The sequence below is a fragment of the Anser anser genome, assembly GCF_964211835.1.
Source record: "Anser anser genome assembly, chromosome: 3".
NCBI lineage: Eukaryota > Metazoa > Chordata > Aves > Anseriformes > Anatidae > Anser > Anser anser.
The window spans coordinates 62848981-62876087 of NC_139722.1; the positions used below are offsets into that span (position 1 = coordinate 62848981).

The 27107-nt window shown below is 42.6% G+C and overlaps 1 protein-coding gene across 2 annotated transcripts; it reads right to left on the minus strand.

Moving 5' to 3' along the window:
- Positions 1-3391: 3391 nt before the first annotated feature.
- Positions 3392-26808, minus strand: IL20RA (interleukin 20 receptor subunit alpha). Of its 2 annotated transcripts, none has more exons than XM_083830712.1 (7): positions 26583-26808; positions 12099-12228; positions 10083-10261; positions 9229-9404; positions 7872-8016; positions 7236-7375; positions 3392-5770 (listed from the first exon to the last, which is right to left on the minus strand). In XM_083830712.1, the coding sequence occupies exons 1-7, from the start codon at positions 26689-26691 to the stop codon at positions 4829-4831; spliced, it is 1821 nt and encodes a 606-aa protein (XP_083686838.1). In that variant the 5' UTR covers positions 26692-26808; the 3' UTR covers positions 3392-4828. The 2 variants fall into 2 exon arrangements, with proteins under 2 accessions (XP_083686838.1, XP_083686839.1); XM_083830713.1 differs by having other exon boundaries at positions 12099-12197; positions 26583-26730.
- Between the last annotated feature and the right edge of the window lie 299 nt (positions 26809-27107).

Genomic DNA, 27107 nt, shown 5'->3' on the forward strand with positions numbered 1-27107 from the left:
GAAATGGATGTACAAAATACTCTGAGAACTGTCTATGTTGGGCAGAGACAAGGGGGGTGCAGGAGAAGTACCGCTCCTCTCGTGCCTCATCTGAGGCCATGTGCAAAGGAACGGTGCAGAAGCAGTTTTGCTGGTAGCCACCCTGTGCGGTGGGATTTTTCTTTGTCGTTTAGGCTGATGCAGCTTGCTATAGCATTGCACTGGCTAGCAGCATTTGCAGATGCTGGAGCAGAATTTCATCTAGCTCTGACCCTGCTCCCTGGCACATTGAGTGTCTCCTCTTCCCAGCCTGCCTATTCCACTGGCCTGCTGCCCTCAGCAGAAAGCGGTTTGACAAAATGAACCCCACTACTGTCAGCATGCCAACTTTTAACAGCTGGAAGCCGTTGTTTCTTAATGCCAGCTTTTGGGTGGCACAGCTGATGATACGTGTTTATGGCACAGGCGGCTGCTGCTGCTAAATACCATGTCTTCTGTCAAGGTTTGTTCCTTATTCTCTACCAGAGGTTTTCATAGCTATGTGGTGCTGAGGAAAAAGTCTGTTTCTTATAACCTAACTAAGTCTGGGAAAATCTGTATCAGCTAAACTGATTCTGGAGGTTTTCAAAAAGAGAAGTCTGTACTTTTGGTTCTCTTTTTTTTCTTTTTTTTTTTTGTTACCAGAAAGGGAAAAGGCAGTACAAATTAAGGAGAACAGCTCAGCGTTATTACATGTACATATTACCAAAAATCTTTATGGTTTGTAGATGACACTAAACATGAAAATGACTTCCTACACTTACTGCTATGTGATCCTGGGCTGATGAAGCTTGAAACCTATATGCAAAACCAAAACAGCAAAATCTTAACTTGTTGCTGTGTCTTCCTTTTAGAGAACATGCATTTTGAATTGGCAATGAATTGGTATTTTGAATGGACAATGGGAGACAGGTGAATGGTTTTAAATTTTGACTTTGCAAAAATGAATCCCATCAGACAAGACCCCTGCGATTATTTAAAAATACGATGCTTGGAATAATTGATTTTTAACTCCACTCTATAGATGAACCACATTTCTTATTTAAAGGGAAAAAAGGATTAATTGGCTTTAAGATTTGATAGAATATGAGCATCATTCTGCCATTTGGCGTGTTCCAGGTTAAGAAATGTCATCCATCTGTTACCATTACTGTTGAAGAGAGACATGCTTGTTTGAAAGACCTACAGTCACTGCAGAGTTTTCACAGACCTTGGTAAATAGTCAATTGTTACTGTTTTAATAAGTTCAAACCATGATACAGTTGTCTTTTAAATTTCTTTTGCTTAACCTTTCAATCACTTGGTCTGCTTCAGCCTGTATTTGCAGGTTAGACCATACAGAAGTCATGAGTGTACTCTCTTTCGGTAAACTCGATTGATTTACATTTGTCAGTCCCAAATTCAGGAATTTAACTCTCTTCAGTGAAGTGCTGAGAAATAAGCTTTAAAATTTAATTTGAAATCAATAGAGGTTGAGCCTGTTTCTTTGCAGTCATTGATTAATAATGTAATTTGAAAGTATGTCCTTGCTCGGGACCTTGTTTTCATATTGTACATTTCCTAGTCCCTGAGAATGTTTTTCGCAGCTCTTGCTGAAAATATTCATGGGAAGAGCTGTGCTATCTGATTAGCAATGTTAGCAGCCTTTTCCAGAGCCTAACCCCTCCAAATCACTGCACTGCTGGTGTGTTGCAAATAACTGGACCATCACTGATGCTAATGCATTGCTGGCATCTCCAAAGGGCACCTGCTTGTCCAACACTACTATCAGAACTATTTCTGATCCCACTTTTGCAGAGAACATGCTCACCTCAGCCTTGTTCAGCAATCCATGCTCCTTTAGTGGTCCAGAGAGCAAGAAAGAAGTCCTCTGATAAGGTGATTGGAGTGCCCTGTGAAGTCCAGGCAATCCAGCTGCGTGTATTCAATGGATGTGCAATTTTTCCTTGTAATAATTTGATCAGTTCCCTATACTTCGCATTACATGTTATCTTGCATCTTGTATTAAACAGTTATCATGTATTCCTCAACTGGCAAACTTCATGCACTGTGCAGGCTCTCAGGCTGCAGTCTCTATTGTACCATGCAGACAGCTCACACTCTATTTTTGCATGCCATATTTGGATTTTTCCATCTGCACGTTCTCTTTGTGTAGTAATTTTTCCGGAGCTGCTGTTAGTCAGACCACAGGTATCCTGCACTCAGATGCCAGTTTCAGTCACTCCTTCAAGAACCCTGTCACTCTCTCTAAGTTGTAGGCAGCAAACCACACTTACAAATTATAGTTCCTTTTCCAAAACTGTGTGTGCCCACACCTAGCTATCAGTTTCATCAACATTAGATCTCATTTTTGATAGCTAGACTTCCTGTTTTTCAAGCTTGAAAAAGCATTTCGCTAGATTTTTATAATAGTATTTGCCTTACTTCTTCCCGGCTTTGCTTAGTTTGTAAAGTAGATGCCATTTTTCCAGTAGTGGTCACATCAGCCCTGCAGACAGAGGTAAAGTGCTATTTTCGTTGCTGTTGTAGTCAAGAAGTATAGGTCTTTTTGTCCTCAACATGCTGCTACTTAGTTCTATTAGTCTCCCACATCATTTTCAAAATCATTGACTTCAAGACTATAAGTAGCCTTATATTTGAGTATAGTCTGTAGTCTTTGTTTCTAGATATATCACCTTGCTTTTGGCTGCATTAAGTCCATTAAATGTGGCTAACCAAATTTTTTAAAAATATAATAAAAGCTGGGAACATGTCAGTTCTCTTATTTTTTCAATCTTCCATCTTACTAATAGTAGACTCTTGTCTGAAATCTTGTAGGTAGATATAGTTTTACAAGGAAGTGTTTTGGTCCATTTGCTGAAGGTACTACGTCTGATTAGTTTTATTTGATTAATATAATATAAAAGGTATTCATAATGTAGAATCAGTTTCAGAGAAGTTTCCCAGAGAATTTTAGTCCAGAGAAATTGCCCAGAGAAGCTGTGGATGCCCCATCCCTGGAGGTGTTCCAAGATCAGGTTGGATGAGGACCTGGGCAACTTGATCTAGTGGGTGACATCCCTGCCCATGGCAAGGGGGGTTGGAGTTAGATGGTCTTTAAGGTCCTTTCTACCCCAAACCATTTTATGATTCTGTGATTCTGTGAATTCGATGAAAATTCAGATTAAAGGGAAACGACACTGGAAGTGCTGCGTACGTCTCTTACAAATATTACTAATGAAGCTGGTCTATAATAGTAGAAATTCTGTCCATTTAACATCTGTTCAGGTGGCCCTCTCCAACTATTTTCTTCTTTCACCCTGAGCTGTGACCCTCCTCTGTGAGCCTTTTGATAGATAAATGCATTGGTATAAGTATTTAGGTATAACATTGCTGCAACATCTATATCTTTATTAAAAGACAGTAGAACATTTTTTACATCAGGAAAGAAGTCATCAGCATGAAATATTTGATTGTTATTTCTTGTTTTAAAATCTAAAATATTTCAGAGGATGAATATTCATAGAAAATGCCAAGCCCATGTGACAAAAACATTACCTGAGAGAAAAGATATTGGTAAGGGTCTTCCTTCAAAAATAGACCTAACGAGGTACCAACCTTGGAGGTTACAAGTTTTAAACATGATAGAAAAGTTTTATCTCTCTCCTTTTTTTTTTTTTTCTGCTTCTCCTTTTCAAAACCAAGGAAATCATTACTGTAATTTGTCTGGTGTTCAAAAAACAAAAAAGCTCTGTTAAGGACAAAGGTGACAGGCTTTGAAAGCAATAATGTCCCCTCAGTAAGTAACTTCTAGAATGTCTGGTAATCTTCCTATCCAAGTAAAAAAAAAAGTGATCTTGTATTGAAAGTCCCGGTCTGGGCATCAGATAGGAAAAGAAAGCACACAGGAACACTTTCTGGGTCTGCCATGGTAAGTGGGATGTGTCTGACAAAGCAGTGGTGTGTCTAGAGCAGGCTCCTCCATCTGAGCTAGTCACGCTAGCCTGCCATTAAAGTCATTAGAGAGGAACAGACACTTGCAGGACATGAAGTCATTTCACGATGAAACAGCTGCTCTACTGCTGGTGGCTAAGGCTGAGCGAGACACAGTCCATCCAGTAAGAGTAGAGGTTTATCAGTAAATCCCTCCCTGAAAAAAAACCTTTTCCCCTGGTTTAAAATATGACTAGTCTCACTTTCTTCTCCCCTACAATTTTTGAACTGGTAGGTATATCCGTTAAAAGAAATTTTGCTGGATGTGTATTTGTGTAACAGTATGGAAGGAACCATGCACCTCAGGCAAGTTTTTCATGAAAAACACATTAGAACCTCTTCATTAAATAGAATATTCATAAAACAAAACCAAAACATATACTGGAATGCCCTTTCTTCTATAAAAGTTAGCTCCAACCATTAAAAGTAGCAGGAGTGAGACCTAGAAAAGACTGTGTCAAGATACATGAAATAACCCAACAAAACATCGTATTGCTGCTTTTTATTGCTAAAAATAACTGCTTTCAAACTAAAATAATTTGTTTTCGTAGGAATCACAATGTGAAAATTCTAACAGAGCACTCTCTGTAAAAAGATAATTCTTTGAAAAATACATTAATCTCATAACCATTGTATTTTACCTGAGAGGTCTATGATGAGAGTTGAAATTGTTTACATCAGGTCTGGAAATTGTTATAAATATCATGAATAGTTTGCTCAACTGTGACAGTTCTGAAAACTTCAATATGTTATGATGTGTTTGCACCACTGAGTCCATCATTCTCTTTGGCAAAGTAAAAAGTACTTTGCATTTTATAGTATTTTAGAAAATTACTGTTCAGTCCTCCATTTCTACATGCAGTCCCCATAGTTCCTTGAATTGCAGGAGATACATTTCTTGGTCCTCTGATGGTTCTTCAGATAACTGTTTCTCATACAGTCTGGACAAAATTCCCTCTTTGTCAGGGTCATCACACTTAAACAGTCCTTCACACACCTGATTTTCAACACTGGACAAAGTAGGAATATACAGTCTTCCAGTATGAGGATCCCAATCCACTAATATGGTCTGTTCACTCTCTTTCTCTGTGAGGCTGTGTGCTATTTTTTCTAGCTGAGGATAGGATGTCTGCCCAGATTTTTCAGCATCCAAGTCCACCAAATCGACATGGGTCTTACCTGGAATTTCATCCACTGCATCAATTGTCTTCAGTTTAAGTTCCTCTAATTCCTGTCCCAAACAAGGGTCTGTTGCCCTCACGTCTAGCTGGGGGCAATACGCCTGTCCTGTTTTAATGTTAACCAAGTCCCCCAGAGCAATTTGTGGCTCACTGAGAAGCCCCCTTAGGGCAGAAGTCTTCTCTTTCAAACCAAGTTCTTCCAGTTCCTGACCAGGACTGAAGTCTTCAGCTCTTACATCAAGTTCATACTCTACATTTCTTGCATTTTTTTGGCTCAAATTATTCTTTATTCCAGGCTGGCCATAAAATGGCCAGTTCCCAGTTTTGTCCCCCTCTGCTAAAATATCCTCTTCTTCTAAAATATCTTCATGAGAAATATCAAGCAAGTATTTTGTTTCCAGCACTTCTTTTGGAGGCAAATCTTTCCCTTCAGTGCCATTGTAAATGGTATAATAACGGGGACTTTTCCTTTCTGATCTCTCAGGATTGGATTCCTGAGATGGCTTGTACTCATCCACATTAACACTGATAAGGTTGACCACTATCTTTTCACATGGTATAAAAACCTTTTCCTTGCATTTATCAGTGTAGTGCCATACCTGGAATGGAAAAAAATATTTTGGTTTAAGTATATTAAAAATACCACCTTGCTTCTTCTTATACTATAATCTATTTTTAAAAGAAATGGCTATATTCGACCTTGTTAGAGTGAGTCATTCAATGCAGGGAAGAACGAAGTTCATCATGTATGCCTCCAATAGTGTTAATACACCTCACTTTTTTTATTCCATCAGAAGTAAAAATATATGATGAGCAGCTCTAATTTCCCCTTTCTCATCTTCTCCATGTCAAAGTAATGGTTAGAACAATTCTGTCAAATTCTGCTTTTGTTTCCACCAGTACAAACTCAAGTGACTTTGGAGGGAACATTGGAGTTGGCCATGGGTCACAGACTACAGAAATCTATTCCACCATTTTTAACCAGTGAAGAGGAAGTGCAGTGAAAACCACATCTCACAAGCACAGTCAGCTACCGTGTTAAGGTATAACTTACAGGGGATTAAATAATATCAGGTTTCCTTTCAGAGAAGGAAAATAGAGTAACGTTGAAGTGCAGTGTATGGAGCCTGCATTGTGCATTGTCATAAACTGGATTTGTGACTGCAATAAATCATCTAGGTAAACAAATAAACAGTCTTTCTGAAATGAGTAATATTTGTAGCAGAAAAAAAGTACTGTAGGAGCAGTCACTAAAAGAAAATGCAATACAAAAAACAACCAAAAGCTGCATTTCAGGGTTTTCAAACTTGAATGGAAGACTAAAGCCACTAATCTATGTAGCAGGCAGTCTGAAAGCTCCTCAGGTCAGAAGTGCTGGACCAAAACCAAGCTGCTTATTCCACCTCTCTTTGACCACAAGGGATGGTTAGGTGGAATAGTCTGTAGGTTGGGAAAAGCAGAGACCATCGCTAAAAGAGCAGATCTATATTCATCTGTTACCTCAACATGAACTGAATCCAGAGGTACAGAAATAAAATTGAAGCTTTCAAGGTGGACATAAAAAAGTTCATTGGACATTAAAACAACAACCCCTTCATGAAGCATTCAGTCCCTCTGTGAGCACCTCTCCTACCACCTCTGCACTAGATTTCTTCAGAAAGATCAGCATGTTGAAACCACCTCTCTTATACCTCCCATCCCACCATGTCATGCAGACCGGATTAACATCAGTGTTCATTCATTGCTGTAACTGCATGCTTGTGCTTGAGCAACTTGTTTAGAGATAGCTGTGAGAAAGCTCTGCTCATGGGATGGAAATGCAGTATTTCTTAGACTTCACATGTTCCTTCCAAAAATTAACAGACTTTGCAGAATGGCTGCTAACTGGTGTTATTCCTGTGTTTTTATAGCATTTAGTAAAACCCTCATGTGATGCTCTTTTCTTGATCTGAGTGGCAACCAGAGCTTTTATTTGCAGATAGCCATGGCTTCCCCCTGGAAAATGCACCTCTCTGCCATGAGTGCCAAAGTTGGCAACATCCTCCAGCAACAAAGAATACTTACCAGGTTTGTTGGATGTTTCTGTTTGCTGACATGTATATACCTGTGCACACAATAGCATGTCATTGAAATAAGAAAGACAGCCAGCAGGATGGGCAGAAGATATCCAAATATTACTGTTATAATCTCATCTGCTGTTTTATCTGTTAACAAAACAAACATTTTTATTGCATTGAGTAACTTTTTAACGTATTCAACTACAAATATAAGCATTTACCATATTGCTTTTTGGATATGGGATGTAAATATTTTAAACCAGGAATTTGCCGGAAATTACAGTTTTTAAACTTCTATCTCAATTATAAATTATATTCTAAAGGGAAGTAATAATTCCCCCCAGTTCTCCTGTTGTTAATTTATGCCCCCTCAGACCATCCCAGCTCCTTTGTTCCCAAACCTCATTCAAGGAGAAAAATGATCTCCATTCACTAAGAATCAAAGAATGCAGATCCTGTCTTATCTTTCAGTCAGTAGGTCCCAACTATGTTTTAAAGTCAAAATTTTTTTCATCAATGCAAATGCAAAGAGGGGAGAAACAATACTAACTTTTCATTCTGAGAATAGGTACATAAAAATTTACAAACTCTACCACCATGATTTTTTCTGAAGTAATTTTCCAATTTTTCAGCTTACACATACCTTTCAAAGTAGCAATGCAATATTCTTTGGAAAACCCACTGTGTAAAAGTGGTGTGGTGACATGTATCTGTGCACTGACACAGTAAGCTGTTCCGGGCTCTAACCAGGGCACAACCAAGGTGTTGTTGCTGACGGAGAAGAACCACTGGAAGATATATAAAAAAAAAAAAGATTTTATTTATATTATCACTTACAGAAAGGTAAAGATTTTATATACACTAAAGTAATTGCGCTATGTCAAGAACCTTTATTAAAAAGAAGGAGAAGGAGAAGGAGAAGGAGAAACTTCTATACACCTCTAATTGATAATCTTAGCATTTTAATATACCATTTAACAGAAGGGAACCTTTATGATGTAAATATCCTGTCTAGAAACTCAAGAGATTTGCCAGACAGAGATTGTACCTGGAGGACAGGAACAGAAATAATGAATATTTTTGTAAGTAATCACTGAGCGCTTCCTCATCTACTGTGTTTATGCTGGAAACTACCCCTTGATATGGAATGTAAATCTGGAGAGACAGATGAATGCAGAATTTTAGATGTGGTGGCAAAGGGTGCGCTTTGTCTTGATGCATGGTGAGTACTTTTACCAGACTGCCTGGCTGGGGAGCAGGTCCGCTGAAGAGGGCTAGCACAGGCAGTGAGCTGAACATGAGCCAACAATGTGCCCTTGCAGCAAAGGAGGTCAACAGCATCCTAGGCAGTGCCAACAGGAGAGGATCCAGTAGGTGAAGGGGGGCGAATGTCCTCCTCCACTCTGCTCATCAGACCACCCCTAGAACAGTGTCCAGTTTTGGCTCCCCCATACAGAAAAATGGACAAACTGGAGTGGGTTTAGTGGAGGGCCACTGAGGTGGTTAAGACTGGAGAACTTGCCCTGTGAGGAGAGCTGAGGGACTGGAGCTTGTTCCATCTGGTGAAGAGAGAGCTTCAGGGTGACCAGGATGACCAACAGAGATTACAAAGACAGAGCCAGATTCATCACTGTGCTGAATGATGGGAGGATGAGAGACAAGGGACATAAGCAGAAAAAGAGAGGTTCAGGCTGGGTAAAAAGAAACACTTGTTCCCCAAGAGGACAGTTGAGCAGTGGAACAGGTTATGCAGTCTCCATCTTTGGAGATTTTCACTATGCAACTGGACAAAGCTCATGTGTGAGCTTATAGCTGATCTTGCCTTGAGCAAAAGTTTGGACTAGAGACTTCCTTGAGCTTCTGTCCCACCTGAATGGTCCTAGAATTCCTATAATGCTATGAGTTCTATTTCAATTCTTGCTGTTACAGACAAAGTACATTTCAGTAAGAACAGTGCACAGGTTGAATAGGTACAGTTCTACAGCCTTCTCAAAGCTTACCCGTTTCTTTGTTTTTTTGTTGAGGACAGACACATTGTATTGCAGGCCAGGATACACTTGAAGCAGAGAGACTGATTCTCCATCAGGACTTCTCTTCCACTTCTCAGGAGCAGTCAGAATGATTGAAATAGATTTCTCAGTAGATGATACATTTACCATGGGTGGATCAATTTTAGCTGGACAAATAAACATTTACATAAAATAGTTACATGCAGCAGAGGATTTGACCATGCAGTTTCTTAAAGTGATGATAATAATTTTTAGTAATATTCTGGGGAGTCTAGGTAGAACTTTGAACAATCCGTTTATACTGGTAGAAAATTACTTTCCAGATAACGAAGAGAAACTTCACAGAAGGAAGCTGAACACTGACTTGGAATTTTGCCTAGGAATTCCTGTGACTTTGCAGAATATATAACCTTGAAACTCAATTTGCTAAAACAGGCTAAATTACCAGCATGTTGTCAGATTATCTGGCACAGATAAGAGAGATGGTGCTTTAGAATATGATTACTGCTTGGTTTAATAGGGCCTTTTGAAAATCAGAGTTCTTTATATAGTGGATGTGCCACAGCTTTTGTTTTCCTTGAGTAAAGCTTTACCGTTGCATAAAAGAGTATTCAGTGTATATAAGACAGTTCCAAGAACACAAGTTTAACATACATATATCCAAATTCCAATACAATTATTTCAATTACTGCTGCCAGCAGCATAAATCTCAATTTGCTGCTGCAGCAAAAAATTCGAACCTCACATTAAAATTAAAATACCACATGCTATGAGGCACATGCACTCTGAGCACGCAGTATTAATCAAGGCCATGAACACCTGGATTTGTGATTAACTTTCCTTACTGTCTGTAAGAGGGTTGAATCGTGTCGTCTCCATCCAGTCAGAGCACATCCCATTTAGGAAGGCTTTCACACTCGCGTAGTATTGCTCTTCATAGTCAGCAGTCTCATTGGAGAGGTCACACCACGTTCTGTTGATATTCCTGCATTCTGGCTTCCTAATCCATTTGCCAACACCATAACTATATTGAAAGAGGAAGAGAAAGGACCCATGCAAAAGCTATTGCCATGATATTAGTCACCCAATAATCTAACACAGAAATGGATCATCCAGATGATGGAACAGTTTGCCTGTTTTGCCGAAATGTGCAATTTCAAGGAGTTCCCAACTGAGATAAAACACAAGATTTCCCCAAGTTTTTAATGAAAAATAAATCAGAGTAGGCCCTACCCAAAAGAGGCAATAGGTAACTAACTGGGATGTTACTGATACTAATTTAAGTCCGGATTTGCTTGCGACAATCTCTCAACCTCTGTCCCCACAGCTTTAATTTAAACTCTAAACAGAGGAGAACTGAGCCAGGATGACTGTACGAAGACCAGAGTTATGCCAGAATGGCTCTTCCTGGTGTGTGAAGACAGATGCTCAGGGTCTCTCAGATGAGTGGACAGGAGACCACCCATCTCTGACTGTTGAGGTGCCAGTCACTTTTTTTCTTGTTTAAAGCAAAGACTCCATCTGGAGTTCAATGAACGTCAAAATTCTTCTTGTTGAAGCAGAGACATACACGCGCCACAACAATCAAGTTTTCTTTGGAAAATTTCTGCCTGGATTTGCTCAGGAGCTCCTGCTCTTCAAACTCACATTATGCTGAAAATAATTCCCATTTGGCTACTAATTAATAAGGGTGTGTGTCAGCTTCTATATGACTGCAGGACAATATCACTCACCAGCATTTTCCACCCACCTGAAAGCCTTGCTCTCCTGGGTTACCAAAGCACATATGAGTGTTTTTGCAATAAGTGTGAAATATGGCTGTACCTATGAGTACAGACTCTTCTGTGGACCCGCTGACCTGCAGTCAGTGTTGCTACTGCTCTCTGAGCCTTCTACCTTCTATACAATTATAGCTCATTCCTTTATTGTTGAGAAATCTCGCCTTTCCTAGGGAGGTGGACTATGTCTCTCCTCTGTTAGCACAAGATCTGTTAGCAAAAGATGTTGCAGTCTCTGACTGCAGGAGGAACTTTTTGCTTTGTTTAAGTAACCAATACAAGTTACAGGAAACTTCTGGAGATCTACATTTGTTTCAGTGTCATGAAAAAAGTACTAGACCAAGGGAAGGGTATATAGCAGAGGATAAGCCTGGGAGCATTACATCGTCCATCGAAATGAACGATGGAAATGAATGAATGATGGAAATGAAGGAAAGGAAATGGATTCTGGTCTGCACTCAAATTCCTTGATATCCTACAAAGGGGTGAGACTTGATTCTGATCACGTTACTTGGTTTTCAACAATACTTGGTAACTTCAGTGGTTGGACTCCTAAACTGGAGAAGTATGTGGCAGCAAAAGAAACCTGTTGGTGCTGAGTTTTTTAGAAAAGACCAATGAAACACTGGCTGCTCAAAATATTCTATTAAATGCTACATCCCCAGATCCATTCAGATGTGTACAGAAGGCCACTGTGATGTCAATCCACAGCACAGTCTCGTAGAATCATAGAATCACAGAGTGGTTTGCGTTGGAAGAGACCTTAAAGCCCATCCAGTTGCAACCCCCCTGCCATGGGCAAGGACACCTCCCACCAGACCAGGTTGCCCAAAGCCCCATCCAGCCTGGGCTTGAACACCTCCAGAGATGGGGCATCCACAGCTTCTCTTATAAATACATATTTAAACTGGATCTGAAGAAATCATTACCACAAGTAAAAGTTAAAAATTATATTGCCTAAATCTAAGACATATTTTAGTTCTCTTTTCTTTTTAGCAGCCCTATCTCATATAAAGATTTTTTTTTTTTAATTTAAAATGCTTAAAAAAAAAAGGCAATGAAGGATGAAATAAGCCAACTTACACTGAATATTTCACCTTGTAGAGTACTCCATCTCCTGTACCTTCTGGTGCTGACCAGTGAAGGACATTCTTCATGTTTATAGATTCAAAATGGACATTCCTAGGGTTGGGCAAAGAACAATACAACTCTCCTGAGAAAGAAAATAAGAAAGGAACAACATACACTAAGAATCTGCAAGTACATATGCTTCCAAGTTAACCAAACATACGCTTATTTTTAAGTAAGCCATAAAATGCTATATATTGCCTTTATGCTCCATAAAGTCAAAAACTGAGCACCTACTCATCTAAATTACCGTTCATTGCACCAGCTTTTGAAATAAATAAGCAACACAAGCAAGTCCAGGGGCTCCTAAGAACCCGCTTTCCCGTGTTCCTAATACACACTTGTAAAGTCATAAATGTAATGGAGATGCTCACGTTGCTAAACTGCTGGCAAAACAGAGGCCCTTGGACCCAGGGGCAGAATCCCAAGCTGCAAGCTGTGAGCCAGTCCCCAGCACCTCCCAGCAGCCCTGAGATGGGCCCTGGAGCTGGAGGTGCTGGGAAGGTGCTTCTTGTTGCAAGTGGCCACGAGAGCATAACGGGGAAGAGAAAAAGCGAATCTGTGGTCTTTCAGGACTTTTCAGAACCCTCTTCCCCCCGCGATAAAATTCTAGTTCTTAAGATAACAAAAAGTGACAAAGAAAGGAGGAAATACAGCATATTAACATGAACAGTGGGAACCTATCTGAATGAATAGTCCTTGACCGTTGTTGCTTCCTTAAGCAGACCTTAATTTTTTTTTAAAGTATATTTCACCATTACTGAGTGTTCATCCTCCTGTGTGAATTGTGTATAACATACTACATATAACATAAAGTTGCTTTGTAAATAAAAATCACCACCATTTTCCTGATTACCTGACTGACTTCCAGCTGTCTTTGAAGCAAACAGTAAAAGCTTTTCTCTTCAATACATTTATTAAAACAATCTCCTTGTTATTTTGTAGGGGCCAATTACTTTAAACGGTTGTGGTGCAAACTATGGGTTTTCCAAGCCTCTACTTGTATATTAATGTTCAAAACAAACTCTGGTATATGCCTGAATCTGTATCTTCAGATCATAAAGCTGTTAATGGGAGGGTATTTATAATGATGCTCTCTTTTATCCCCAGCACTTAGCTAGTATTCAGTGACTTTTATTTTATTTTTTTCTAGTTGGAGAACAAGTCTTGTCAGGTATAGTCCTCAAGGCAAGCTTACAGTATGCAGGAAGTCCCCTTTCCTTGAACAGAGAAATGCCCCGTGACAGTAATTTAGCAGGGTCTCAAATTACAGGTTCAGTTACAATGAAATCCCAAAGTTTGAGGATGCCAGGGGGTACGAAAGCAGTGGAAAGAGACTGCCAGGAATGCTTCTTCATCTACTTTAGTCTCACATTTGTTTCCAAGTGGGAGATAAAGAACCTAGAAAATAAAAAGTTTTACTTTCCACCAAAAAAAAATGCGCCTCCTGCTTTAGGTGAAACTAATTTAAATGGAAACATGAAGCTGCCCAAGAGAGCTAGGAAAACATCCAGAAGTTGGCAACATTTGTTCAGAAAAATAGAGAAGCACTTAAAACCCTGATGTGCAAGCTGCTAACCAAAGCCACCATTGCATGGACTGCGAGAAATCATTGATGCATCAAATTTCATTATTTGCACCACATCCCTGCACTAAAGCCTATGAGAGAAGAGGGAAGCCATCAACTGCATAATTGGTAACCAGGAACAAGAGAGAAAAAAAAAATCAGAAGTCATACAGTCCTGCCCAAGCCCTGAAGAAGGCAACCAGGGAATCTGTGCAGACAGGGCAGGAGAAACTGAGACACAAATGAACTTTCTGTTGCAATTCCCGAAAAGGAGGAAATACAACATAGTTTTTTTCTTAGGTTGTGGGTAATCAAAGCCATAAAAGGTTTCTCATTAAAAAAAAAAAAAAAAAAGAGGAAAAACTAAAAAGAACAAGTTAAGAAAAAGACAGACAATAAGGTACTTAATGAAAGATCTGAGAATCTCCAGAATAAAGATTAAAAAAGCCCAACCCAGCAGCAGATGCAGACAAGCCTTGTCCCTGGTAACTTGGGCTCTCTGAGCGAGGCATCTGCTTTGCACTGGTCATAAACAGCAGGGGCCGATCAGCATTTCCACAGGCTGAATCATCTCTCATGTTGGGATGGACCAAACCAGGTGCCTTTCTCTCCCTCCATTGGAGATGGCACTCGAGCTGAGCAGCCTCAATCTCTGCTTTCTTGGCAGCTAAACTTGCCAGAGATACACCTTGTCCGGGAGCTGGGGGGGAACACTAAGTCTTTGCATGACAGGGATAGTCTATCCTCCGTGTCCACCGCCAACAAGGAAAAAAAGGAAGGGAGTTCAGGTTCAGCAAGACAGAAGGCACCAGGAGTAATGCCTCATGGGCAGAGGAGGGACACGTGCGGATGGACTATCTGGGAGGGCTGACGGATGTTTAGATGGGCAGGTTAGAGAATTACCTGCCAGAAACAACACCGAGCTGATTCTGCCTAGGGGTAGTGGGATGGATGGGATCTTAAAGCCACTGCTAGCCCCATTCTAATAAACCTAGTAATAAATTAGTCAGGGGTACCGCTGAGTCAGGTAGGACACAGTTAAAAAGGTCCCTATCAGCTCACATTTCACACCTTTCTTATTTCTTTATTTTTTTTTTAAATGTGTACAGCTGATCAGGCTAATACATATTACCCAAATTGAACTGACTGGAGGCAGCCAGCTCGTCACAGAAAAGTGAGATTACTTTCACTGGTTTTCCAAATGGTTTTTGTGTTCCTGTACTTTTTGACATTTGTCCATCCTTGCATAAAAACATTTATATTCCTTAAACACTTTTTGAAGTATGAAGTCACTCCTGCTACTTTAATCTGTTACACTAAAATATTTTTGAACTAGTAACATGTAAAGGTGTTTTTTTTGTTGATTTTTTTTTTTTTAAATCTCCCTCCGCCCAGTGTGGTTTCTGATGTGGTAAATGAAGTTTCAAAACAGAAACACTGACTGCAGTGCATGAGCCAATCTCAGACAACAGAACCCACAGGCTGTATCTTTACAAGATCTAAAGTATTACAACACTGCAAGCACGCTCCGATTTGCCTCGAGTTCAGTGTGATTTGGAGGGCAGAGGGACTGGGACCGTTAACTTTCCATCAGCTGCAAAAGCAGAGATTTGCTTTCTATTTCTGGCCTTGTCCCTTCCTCAGTTCTGCATCTGTAAAACAGGAGTAAAACTGCCATACTCCATAATTTCTACAAGAAGAGTTAAGAATAAACTCCATGTCTCCTTGACGCACAACAGTGTCCGGAGAAACATGTAAAAAATAGAACATAGATGTAGCTAGTACGTCCCGAGGTTATCACTTAGTAAAGAACTTAAGTATATGTATTGGCTGCTTATTTTGGTATCTTGTCTTTAAACACAATATAACCAATCATATTCCAATTTTCTTTCCATTAACTAGGATTAATGGCGTGGATGTCACATGGAGTATTTTCAGTCTACACTGGCCTACATGAGAGCAGAAATCTCTCTGCATGACTGAGAAATCAGTCATGCAATTCGCTTTGCTAGGTTTAGTGTGTCTCATTGATAGTCTACATTGGCTGTCATCACTTTCCAGTATAATGAAGTAATTTCCTTTATTTATTTCATGCATGTAAAAAACCCAGAGCCATTATTACTCTCTTTGGAAATGCTGTAAATCAAACCTTGAGTAATATTGTTCTTTATATCTTCATGACTGCACACCTGGACTGGAAAGACTAATAAAATAGGCTTGTAAACTTCACCACCACAATGAAGAGCCAAGTCCTGATCTTAGAGTAAGCTATTGCGAGGCTCTTCAAAACAGATGTGACTTAGCCTGAAAACACCTTCACGTGTGAGCGAAAAAATCCACTGACGTCAGTGAGGTTATTCACATGAGTAAAAGACTTGATGGCAGGTGCCTCATCTCTTTGTGAAAGCGCCTCCGTTGGGTTGAAAAATGTGGTCAGTTTTAATCACACAGAGTACTCAACCGCCTTGCTCAAGCTGGTACTGTTCAAACCTCGGGTTTGGCTACGGCCACGTCTATCTATATACACATGCATATATGTGCACACACACTTATGCAAGTATATTGCATGTGTATGTGCATTATAATTACTGTCTGTTCAGTGCACCTGCTTTTTATCTGCCAGGAGGCAGGGCTGCCTAATTCGGTGACAAATGGCTGTGTTTAATGTCAATGTTTCAGGACAAATACAGCTGCAGCTACCCAAGCTCTCTCACTGTAAACACATTTGTTAACTCGTCTCTTGAATTAGATAACCCAGCAGCTGCAAAGCATAAAAATACATAAATACACACACACACACAAATATATATATATATTTTTTTTCAACACTGGCTGAAGTTATGGGGTGGGGACTAGGCAGATACCCACTGAAAGCTGAGCTGTAGCCACAGAAATTTGCCCTGTGTAAGTACCAGTGTTGACTGTACTGCTCTCAACCAAGTAAGGGTTGAGAGGTTGAGGGGTTCCTCGTAAGGGGGTGTCGAGAGGCAGGAGACCTTTTCTCCATTAACACCAGTGACAGGACCCGCGGGAACGGGGTTAAGCTGAGGCAGGGGAAATTTAGGCTCGACATCAGGAGGGGGTTCTTCACAGAGAGGGTGGTTGCACACTGGAACAGGCTCCCCAGGGAAGTGGTCACTGCACCAAGCCTGTCTGAATTTAAGAAGAGATTGGACTGTGCACTTAGTCACATGGTCTGAACTTTTGGGTAGACCTGTGCGGTGTCAAGAGTTGGACTTGATGATCCTTAAGGGTCCCTTCCAACTCAGGATATTCTATGATTCTATGAAGTGATCACCTATTGTATTTCACTGTCACATGGCTACAAGGATTGCCACCCCACCAAATTTTCTAACAAAATAAAATGCCATAGAAAGTCACAGAGTCTCTCTAGACAACTGTAAGACATAATTTATGACAGTGAGTGATGTGTAAAGCATTAGGACAGAAAGGAAAGTCTTACTTCAACACAGCTTTTCCCAATAGCTACAGCAGTCAAAACCAGGGACTCCTCCCTTACAATTACTTCTATTTAAATGGGGAACTCCTTTTTTGACAATGACAGAAAAGACTTTGACTTCAATTGCTATAGCATTTTCTTATGCAAAAGTGGCCCTGGGGAACACCCTTAATGGAAGCAACTGCTTTACACCAGGAGCTGAACTTAGGGGCGACACAGCAGACACTCTCTGTGCCTCCTGATTTGCAATTGCCGCTTCAAGGACATCGATTTGATCCAAACTTGCATGCCTCAGTAAGGGAGCAGACTTTTGAAAATGCCAAGTCCCACAGTCACCTTTTTCCACTGGGAGCTCAGAACCACCAGTGAAATACGAAGCAACTTCAGAGCAACTTAGCACACCAGAGCTTCACTTCTGGCTGTGCTGTGACCCACTGCCCTGTTCAGCTTTGGGCAACTTCCACCAAATTTGTGTGAAATCTTGCTTGTTCCTTCTATGCTGCTGCTCTTTGTTTCTTATGAATTTTTAGCTCTTTTCTTCCTCCAGATCATCTGCTTATACGATGATGTTTGCAATGAAAAATATTCCCTCAAACACATGTGTAAGGATATCATAAAAATAGTCATACTCGATCAGAACAAATGTCCATTCAGCATTATGTTTAGTAGCATTCGCTAGCAGAGGGTTGGGATTGTCTTTTCTGGTACATACACAGTCTAAAGCAAGCTGGCACTGGCCATGCAGGAATGCAAGGGAGTGCATGAATGGTAAACAGGGGAACTGAGCCAAAACTGGAGATCAGAAGTTACAGAGAGGAAGGGAAACCCCACTAAGCCAGGAATACACGTTAGCAAATGTCATTACCTGGTATTAGTCATCTTTGTAACAATTTAAGCAAATGAGTTAGCTTTTTTTTTTTTTTTAAAAATGAAGTGAGCTTGAAAGTTTTCCTCTGCGCTAATTCTTCTGCACTCTTTTCTGGAATTCAACAGGCTGGATAGTGAAGAGGAATGGGAGGAGGAAGACGGGCAGGCAGAAGTCATGACAGCTTCCCTGCCTTTCCTCCCAGCTGGAGCTCTAGGGCCACCATGCACAAAGTCGGGCTAGTGAAACCCTTTTACTTCAGCAATGCTGGTGGGAATGGGGGGAGGAGCACGGAGGTGATTTCCTGTTGTAGTCAGAACAATGCTCAAGAGGTAACCACAAAGCAAACTCTTGCCCTCCCAGAACAGGAGCCAGTCACTCCCATCACAGCCTCCTCATAGGGGACATGGGGGAAAGGGGAGAGTGCAATGGGGACAGAAATAGGGTCATGAGACTAAATGAAAATGAGGTGGTGGAGGAGACAGAAAAGCAGAAGTCATGAGAGAAGAGGTGGGAAAACTTGAGTGACAAGGCTTGGACACGTGGGGTTTGTTTTTGAAGAAAACAGGCAGGCTGCCGTTGGAAACAGGTGAATCTGGAGAGGTCATTTGGGGAAAGAGTGAGAGTGGGCAAAGAGTGAAGAGGGGGTGCCAAGGCATGGTGTGGCTTGCTCTGACATGCTCTCCTCCTCTGTGTGAAGTCTGGTGTGTGTTCGTCCAAGCCATGTCCTAAACTTCTGATGTGCCCCTACAGAGGTTATTGGCCAAAGAGCATTTCAGGACGGGTAATGACTCAGTGCAGGTAGACCCAGCTCCAGAAAGGAGGAGAAAGTCTTCCCGGTCCATTGGAGGCTTGCTGGCAGACAGCTGGGGAGGGCTATGGCAGCTGACACCTATTCCTTTTTGCTAACTTGTATGACAGAAATTAAATAAACTGATTTTTCTTCCTTGCTGCTTTGCAAGCGCAAGAGTAGAGCTTGTAAAACCTAACCGTGCCGTACTGCAAAAACATGCCCTTGATCCACTCCAATAGGAGAAAATGCTTGGGGGTACGTTTCCTACTAATTTTAAGAGATCAATATTGGCATGAAACAAGTTGAGGGAAATTCAGGGTGTGCTTGTCTAAAATTACTCTTAACTGGGTCAAGATTCTCAGAGTCATGATCCACCAGAGGTGTGGGTTTTTTTCCTTCATTTTTTTTAAACAAATATAAAATATTTGAATAGTATTTTGTTAAGTTGGCAATGCAAAATCATTTTTTTTTCCAAAAGGAATTAAATTCATTTTAAAAACCATTGTTGACATGATTCCATGACATAACAGCTGCTTTTCAAAACAGGTGTTTTGAAGTTATACAAAATATTAAAAATAACCCAACTGTCCAGTGTTTAATTTTAAGGATTTTCTTGTCTCCCTAGAACATGTTTAGCATTATCGTTTTATTACTACTTAAATCAGCTACAACCCAGTAGCCAAGAATATGAGTGCTTAACTAGAATATTTCTGACATCTTAATTTTTTTTTTTTTTTTTGCAATGCTCCAGGGTTAAGTAAATTTTATTTTTGAAAAGAAATATTGTAAAAATGATGCTGTGTGAGAGTTATCAGGTGAATTCTGACACAGCATGTTGTGGATCTGTCCTAATCTATCCTTACATAAACTATCTATTTTTTACATAAACCCAGCAAACGTTGGTTTTAGCTTCATCATTTAGTGCTGGCTAATATCTATGAGGCAATGACAGTTCAATTAGAACTGATAACATTTTATTTATTGCCTAAAGGGTGTTGCTCCTCGCTCTCTGACCTACTAACAGCTTGTCTAGACAAGGGATTTTGTTTTTCTTGGAACCTAAATTAGTTTGATAAGTGAAATGCTGTCTTCTGAATCCACATTTTCCCTTGGGCAAGAGACTGAGTGTGGTGTCAATGGAAGAGCCTTCCCTTCCGAGGGAAAGCCAGACCTCCAAGATGCATGTGGAGCACCTTCTGCATCGGAGATCTGAGGGCTAGGGCTAGCACACCTTGCGAGCTTGCAGTGCCTCATCTCTCGCAGGGGAGGTCCCACGACCACGCGGGACTGAGAGGTAACCAGCGACCTGTTCCCGATCCCCAGCCAGTGCTTAAAAATGGCAAGAGGATATTTCCAAGAGGGGGCAATGCAGGAGGAGGGGGTTCTCAGTGCCTCGCAGGGGTGGCAGCCCCGTAGCTGGGAGCACAGCACGCCGCTGGGTGCCTGTGGAGGAGTCCCGCAGCTGCGTGGGCATTTCCTACTGCTGCCCGGGGCGGTGCGTCACGCCAAACCCTGCCAAACCACAGACCTGCAGGCCGCAGGCCGCCTCCTCCGCTCGCCCTTGGGAAATCTGGCTGAGATGAAGGCAGCCCCTGCCCCACCGGCTCCACTTCCAGCCTGGGAGGACAGGGAGTGCTGGAAAAACCCTTCTGGAAAGCTTTGGCTGGAAGCTCACTTTGTGGGACTCTGATCTTGATCTTCTGCACGGTACCGGGGATTGGCCAGGAATACCCCAGCGGGCATGAGGCAGCCTGCCAAGGATCTCTGCTACTCCATGTACACACAGCATTATTTTTCCCCTTCTGGCGCCCCACATTCATGCTTCTTTCAGAGATAATCTGGGACACAAAGTGCCTTTGGGAAGCAACTGCCTGTAGAGAGCTCACGAGAAATAAAGGTTTCCTGGAGCACCCACCCATTTCTGTTAATCTCCCCAGAGGTATGGTCTGGTGCGTTTTGAGGCACCGTATGACTGTATGCCCAGAGTGCTCCCACAGAAAGTTCAGATGTGAACAAGTAACAGATATAGTATTATTTTTAGTATCTTTCCTGGACTTAACAAGTGTTTTTTTTGTTAAAACCGCCAGTCATGATTTTTAGACTCATTTACCCCGCCTGTAGGTTTGAAGTGATTTTGCTGTACAGAGGAAGTCATTCAGCGTAATCAGCTACCTCCTTTACAAGGTAGAAAAGACTGCCTCAGAAATGCTACTAAAGGTGGTATTTTCTTCCCGAAGTTCACCAAAACAGTATACACATTTTGATGAGCACAGCGGAAGCCTGACCGTGGACTATGCCGATGGAGAAGGCTGCCCAGTCATGTTGGGACTGCTACGACTTGATGTACACTTGGGGAGTTGTGCAGCTCCGCGTCTGTCTGTCTGTCTGTCTGTTACCTTCTGACAAAGTGAGAAAAATCTGTCAGCAATTACACGTGCCTCAGCCTTCTCCGAGCAGTTTTTAGTGTTTCTGAGCCACATCCTGTACATTACTATTTCGACTACAGTACGCCCTAAAGCAGGTATACTGACGTACTTTCAGAATAGACGAGGAGAGCCAAGAGCAGTCGTGTACAAACCACACACGATAATAAATATTAGCCTCATTGCTCCCTCCAGCCTCTAAGAAGCTACTATGAAATAAATTAACCCCTTTCACCTCAAAGCTGTAAGACCAACTTGGGTGTGCTTTTGTGTATGGAGAGTGATTATGCTCAAATACATAAATCTTCATAACCTGTTTTCCCCTCCTAAAGCAACATTCTTCTCATAATATTTTTTGGACCCATTCCTATTCCCATCACAGAAAAGGGAGGGGAAAATGGGAGGCTGAAAAATAGCTAAGCTGCCAGGTGAGTTTTAACTGAAGGTGCTGGGGAATAATGAAGGGAAGAAGGGACTACAATCTTTCTCGTGACCCTTCATTCACCTTAAAATACTCTTCAGGTAGCCAGGCAGGCAGGAAAAGAATATATGAATACATTCCTCTTCAGTCACCTATTTTCCACAAGAAGGAGGCGTAATTTGTTTAGTCTCTTCATATGTAAACCATCCTGTACCTCCAGTCCTACATCTCATTGCCACTTCTTTCTGCCTTATCTAGTTTTATTGTACTTTTTTTTTGAGATAGATAAAGATAGAGCAGTAGATAGAAACTCTGTAAGTTACTAATACAGAAAGTGTAAAGCAGAAAGAGATCTGTACATCATTTAAACACAGCTTTCTAATAAAACTTCATTTTTATCTACAGATGGGCCTGGCTTCCAAAATTCAGGCTTTTACAAGCCTCAGCTTCTTAAAAGAAGCTCTTGTTTGGGTTGTAAAGGGTGATTATTCTCCCTCCTAGCTATTGATCATACAGTTGTAATCAACACCAATTCTTTGAGAGAAATCAATCAGTAGAAATTTACAAGCCACAACTATAAAAACAAACATAAACTGAACCACATGTACACAGATGACTTGAGTAATACTAACCACTTGCTTGTCTTGGAATTAAAAATATAAAAGCCACTGGAGAATAACAGTGAAAGAAGGGTAAGGTTACCAGCTGGAGTGGCGAATCTGAACATTAGCACTGGGAACCGCAAAACATATGTAAGTTTTGGACTTCAATCCCAATTTCCCAACAGCGTTTGAAGTTTCTCTACGGAATGCATTAGCTACTCTTGCTGTTTCCATTCCTGATTAAAATGTAATAAGAATTTGTCAAGTTGTGGAAATTGTAAGCCAAGCCAACAAGCAGGGCATGGATCACAGCATTATCTGACATGAGATAGTAAATTAGAGATGAGACAATAAGGATGAGTCTTTTGATTGTATGAACATGATACTCCTTCTTCATATACTATAGTTTGCTTTACGCCAATATCCCTTTTTATTTATTTCCAACTTACATTTGTTCTTCTCTCCTTCACACTGCAGAGAGCCAGAAAATACCATGTAGAACAAAAAAAAACCAACTAACTCAGCCCTCCCATGTACTCCCAATACAGAGGCTTGACAGCACACAGACATCACAGAGTATATCCACGGTGCAATTAGCCTATTTACAGCATGCATGCTGCATGCCTCATATATGAAATGATCTGTCTGACACTTCAGTGTGCTATTTAATACCTCAGCTAATACTTACTGGCTGTGTCTGTGTAACAGATAAGCCTCTTCTCAGATCCAAAACATACCTTAAATCACCTTGTGATACTAAACATCATACCTTAAATCACCTTGTGTCAATACCTAAACATCTCAGCACTGGTGAACTTTGAGCTAAGCATTTCATTTCTGCCCTTCAAAATTACAGTCTGGTGCACATCTTCTCAACGACTTAGAGGGGATAGGTGAGGAGGAAAAGCAGTGGATTGTTAGCACTGGAACATTGCCTGCCTTCTGGATAGCTTTAACGTGACAAAACATAAACTCTGGACATAAATGTGATCCCTGATCTCAAGCTCAATGGCTTAACTGCAAGGCCCGTACTGTGATCCTATCCTTTTATTCTGTATTTACAAGAACAATTCCTTGATAAAAATTGGATGTTTTGTATGTTTCAGTGCTCTAGTAACTGTGAAAGAAAGCTTACTGAAATCTGCTTAAAGAAAGGACTGAAGCTGCTTCTTAAAATGTAGATGTATCTATCAGTAAAAATATGATAAAGAGAGACGTAAATTAAATCAGGTGTGTCAGTGCAGATCAACAAATTTATGCAACTATTAGAAAAAGTTAAAAGGGGGAAGCTTTCAAGGTCCTATCATAAGAAAAGCAATTCGTATAGCCATGTACCAACTCAAGTGGTATTTACAGCTGTTGTCTACATTAGTGAATAATGCAAGCCAATACGAGCAGATCTCTTACATGAAAATGTTAACATTGAAAAAAAAATCTTGTCTACACTATATGCATTCCAGTTTTTTTCTTTCTAACATTGGACTAGCTCTACTTGGTTTAGATGCACTCAAGGAGAACACCTTCCAGGTCAGCTTCATCCAGAAGACATCCAGTGCCAAGACTGCTTCACAATATGGACAAAAGCACAGTAAGTGCAATGACTGAGACATTTGCTTCAACACCACATGCCTGATCTGAACGAAAATAGTAAACATGCCTGAAATATAGCAAAACCCTTCTATTTTTGCAGTACAGTAATTCAGGTTCATTTGCCTTTCCCTGAATCAGTACAATGTAGTACCTGTTGCTTGCTTTTTTTCTGAACAGATCTACAAAGTAGACACTGGACTCTACGAGCTGGAAATGTAAAGGTTTCTCTAACTACAGAAGAATGTGGTTAGGGAAGCCCCCACTAGGAAGGATTTAAGATGAAGTTTGGTAAATTAAGAGAATAACATTCTATTGCATTCAAAAATTATGACATTCCTTCCCTATCCTTGAGCTGCTTACAAAAATCACAAAGCTGTTGTGGTAAAGAAGAACACGCCACATTTCTTGATTTCTGGATTTTCCATTTTTTTTCCATTTGCTCTTCCATTTTGCATTTTCCATCCCTTTTCATTTGTTCTAGAGTACAGATTTTTAGCAGCAAATGAAACACCAGTTTATAAAAATCTCACTGATGTGCAGTGACAAGTGAATTTTTTGTCCTGTGCAAAACCAGGCAATGCTCAGACAGCCCGTGTTAAGTAGGCACACATCACTGCACAGCAGTACCTTAGCTCTGCATGCTTTCAGAGACCTCTGAAACAGCAAACGTAATCCAGTAAGAGTAGGATTGTACCCACGAATACACCACAGGGAAAAGAAAAGCCGTTTTGCCTGGTGTTTTGCCACGATCCATCTGTGAGTTAATGTTTAAAAGCTGCCGACACATTATTTGGAGAGGAATTAATTTGGAGACTCCCAGGGGACATGCACAGCACGGATGCTGTAAGGTGCAAGAACCCGAGTCTGTGAAGTCCTGCTGTAAAACTGCTCACCGTGGTACTGAGGCACACCGGTGCCCCTGCGGGATCTGTTCCTATTCTGGCATTGGGTGAAGCCCTCGGGACAGCTGCAGTATTTGCGGGACTGCATCTGCTCATGACTTGCAACCCAGGCTTATTCTGCTGGAAGAAAATACCCAGAGGACATGGCTCTGCACCTGTAACCTCACTTTTGAGAAAGAGCAGGAGGACTGCTATTACAGTTCTGCACCTCATGTAATGTCTTCTGTTATTAGCAAAATACTGACAGGGTGAGTTAAAACAGCTTTTACTTGTTACGCTGAAAGAGAAGAGGTGAAAAAGGAGGCTCTAAGCCTTCAGTGAAAGGCAGAGCTCTCCCCTCTGTGCTGATATTACTGACTGTCAATAAAAATGTGAAAGTACGTCTAGCTAAAACTCAGGACTTTGCTGTTTCCCTTCTCCCTTAAACAGCCGTTAGTGAAAACCAGCTCATCTCCCTCGACGTTTTTCTAAACCTCCTCTGGAAGCAAAGTCTGTGCTAATAAATTAAAAAAAAAATAAAGGGCAACCGAAGGCCAGTTATAGAAATTTTCCAAGCCACTTGTGCTGGCGATCAGTGAACTTCGATGAAGTGAATGTGATGGGGGCAGCTGCCTGAAAGGAGCTGACCCTGCGAAGGGAGAGCTCAGAGCGCCCATCTCTGAAAGCCAGTCGAAGCCACTGGTGCATGAGGGAACAGTTTGTCAAATGAGCTAACTGAAACCGTCCTTAGACAGTGCTACTCAAGGATGAAGTGCGCTCCTTACTACAGTGCAGCTCTCACTAGATCTGGAAGTTTTGCTGTGGGCTTTAATGGGAGAAGACCAGTAGGTTTCTCAGAAGACGTGCTCACCTCTGCTTTACACGGCAGGGACAGAGCATCTCGTGAGATGCTCCCAGTGACAGCCAGGGCCCCACCGAGCTCGTGCCCCCCCGGCAGCACCCCCTGCCCGCTCCAGCTGCTGCAGCCCCCCGAGCTCGGGGCTGTCACCAGGGGTCGGCTCTGGCCGTGGCTGGGAGCAGGGCGGCAGAGGTGCTCAGCGCTGGCACAGGCGGGCAGGATCTCTGCCAAAAACTCATCCTGCCGGCTGCTGTAATGTCTCCCACCGCGCAGGTAGGGCTCCTGGGGCTGGTGACTGTCAAGCACCGGGGAAGCTACAAACGCAGGAGGTATCTGGGGAATTACCCCGATGCTCCTAACAAGGAGCAGCCCGAGCGCACGCTATCAGATTACAACTGAAAGCAAACTAACGTTTTAAAAACATACAGCGCTCTACAACCTAATTCTCCCGTAACTGCAGAGGAAAGAAGAAGATGAAGCGGCCTTACAGAAGCACCCAGCCCTCTTCCCCCACTGCAAGCCCTGGGGGAGCAGGATCGGGGCCATAAAACCGGCACAAAGCGCGAAAAGCGGCGAGAGCGCCCAGCTCACCGGGGGACCCCGGCCCGGGGCAGCCCGGATCCGTGCCCAGCCGGGGCTGCTGCTGTGCAGGGGAGCACCGGGGGGAGGCAGGGGGCTGCGGGGCTCGGCACGGCACGGCACGGCACGGCACCGGGATGGGCCAGCTCTGCCTGCCCCCGCCGGCTGCCTGTGGCTCGGGGAGGAGGGGGACCCCATGCCGTGCCGTGCCGTGCCGTGCCGTGCCATCGCCGTCCCGGGGGGGACCCTGCAGCCCCCATCACACCCCATTTCACCCCATTTCACCCTATCCCATTTCACCCCATCCCACTTCACCCCATCCCATTTCACCCCATCCCACCCCATCCATCCCCACCCGCCCCATCGCACCCGTCGGGAGCGGGCTCGGCCGCCACCTACCCGTGTGCGCGGCGGTGCGCGGCGGCAGGAGCAGCAGCAGGAGTAGGAGCAGCAGCAGCAGCAGCAGCGGCAGCCGGGCCGCTCCCCGCCGCCGCCGGCGGGCGCCCATGGGGGTCACATCGCCCGCACCGGGGCGCCCGGCGCCGCCGCGCTGCTGGCGGCCGCAGCAGAGCAGGGGCAGGGGCAGGGGCAGGGGCAGGGGCAGGGGCAGGGCAGGATCAGGGCAGGATCAGGGCAGGGGCAGGGCAGGGGCAGAGGCAGGAGCAGCAGCCGGGCGCCGCCGGGCGGGACGCGGAGGGCAGGGGAGGAGCCGCCGGGCGCGGGGGCGCGCAGCTCCGCGGGGGCGCGGTGCGGTGCGGTGCCGTGCCATACTGTGCCGTGCTGTGCCGTGCCTTTCGGGGGGCTGGAGCTGGTCACAAGCTTCCTTGGGACGCTGAGGGTGCTGCCCGAGGAGGCTGCGGGGTCTCCATCCCGGAGGCATTCAGATACACCACCCCCCGTCCCGCTCCACCTGAGCCCGGTGGG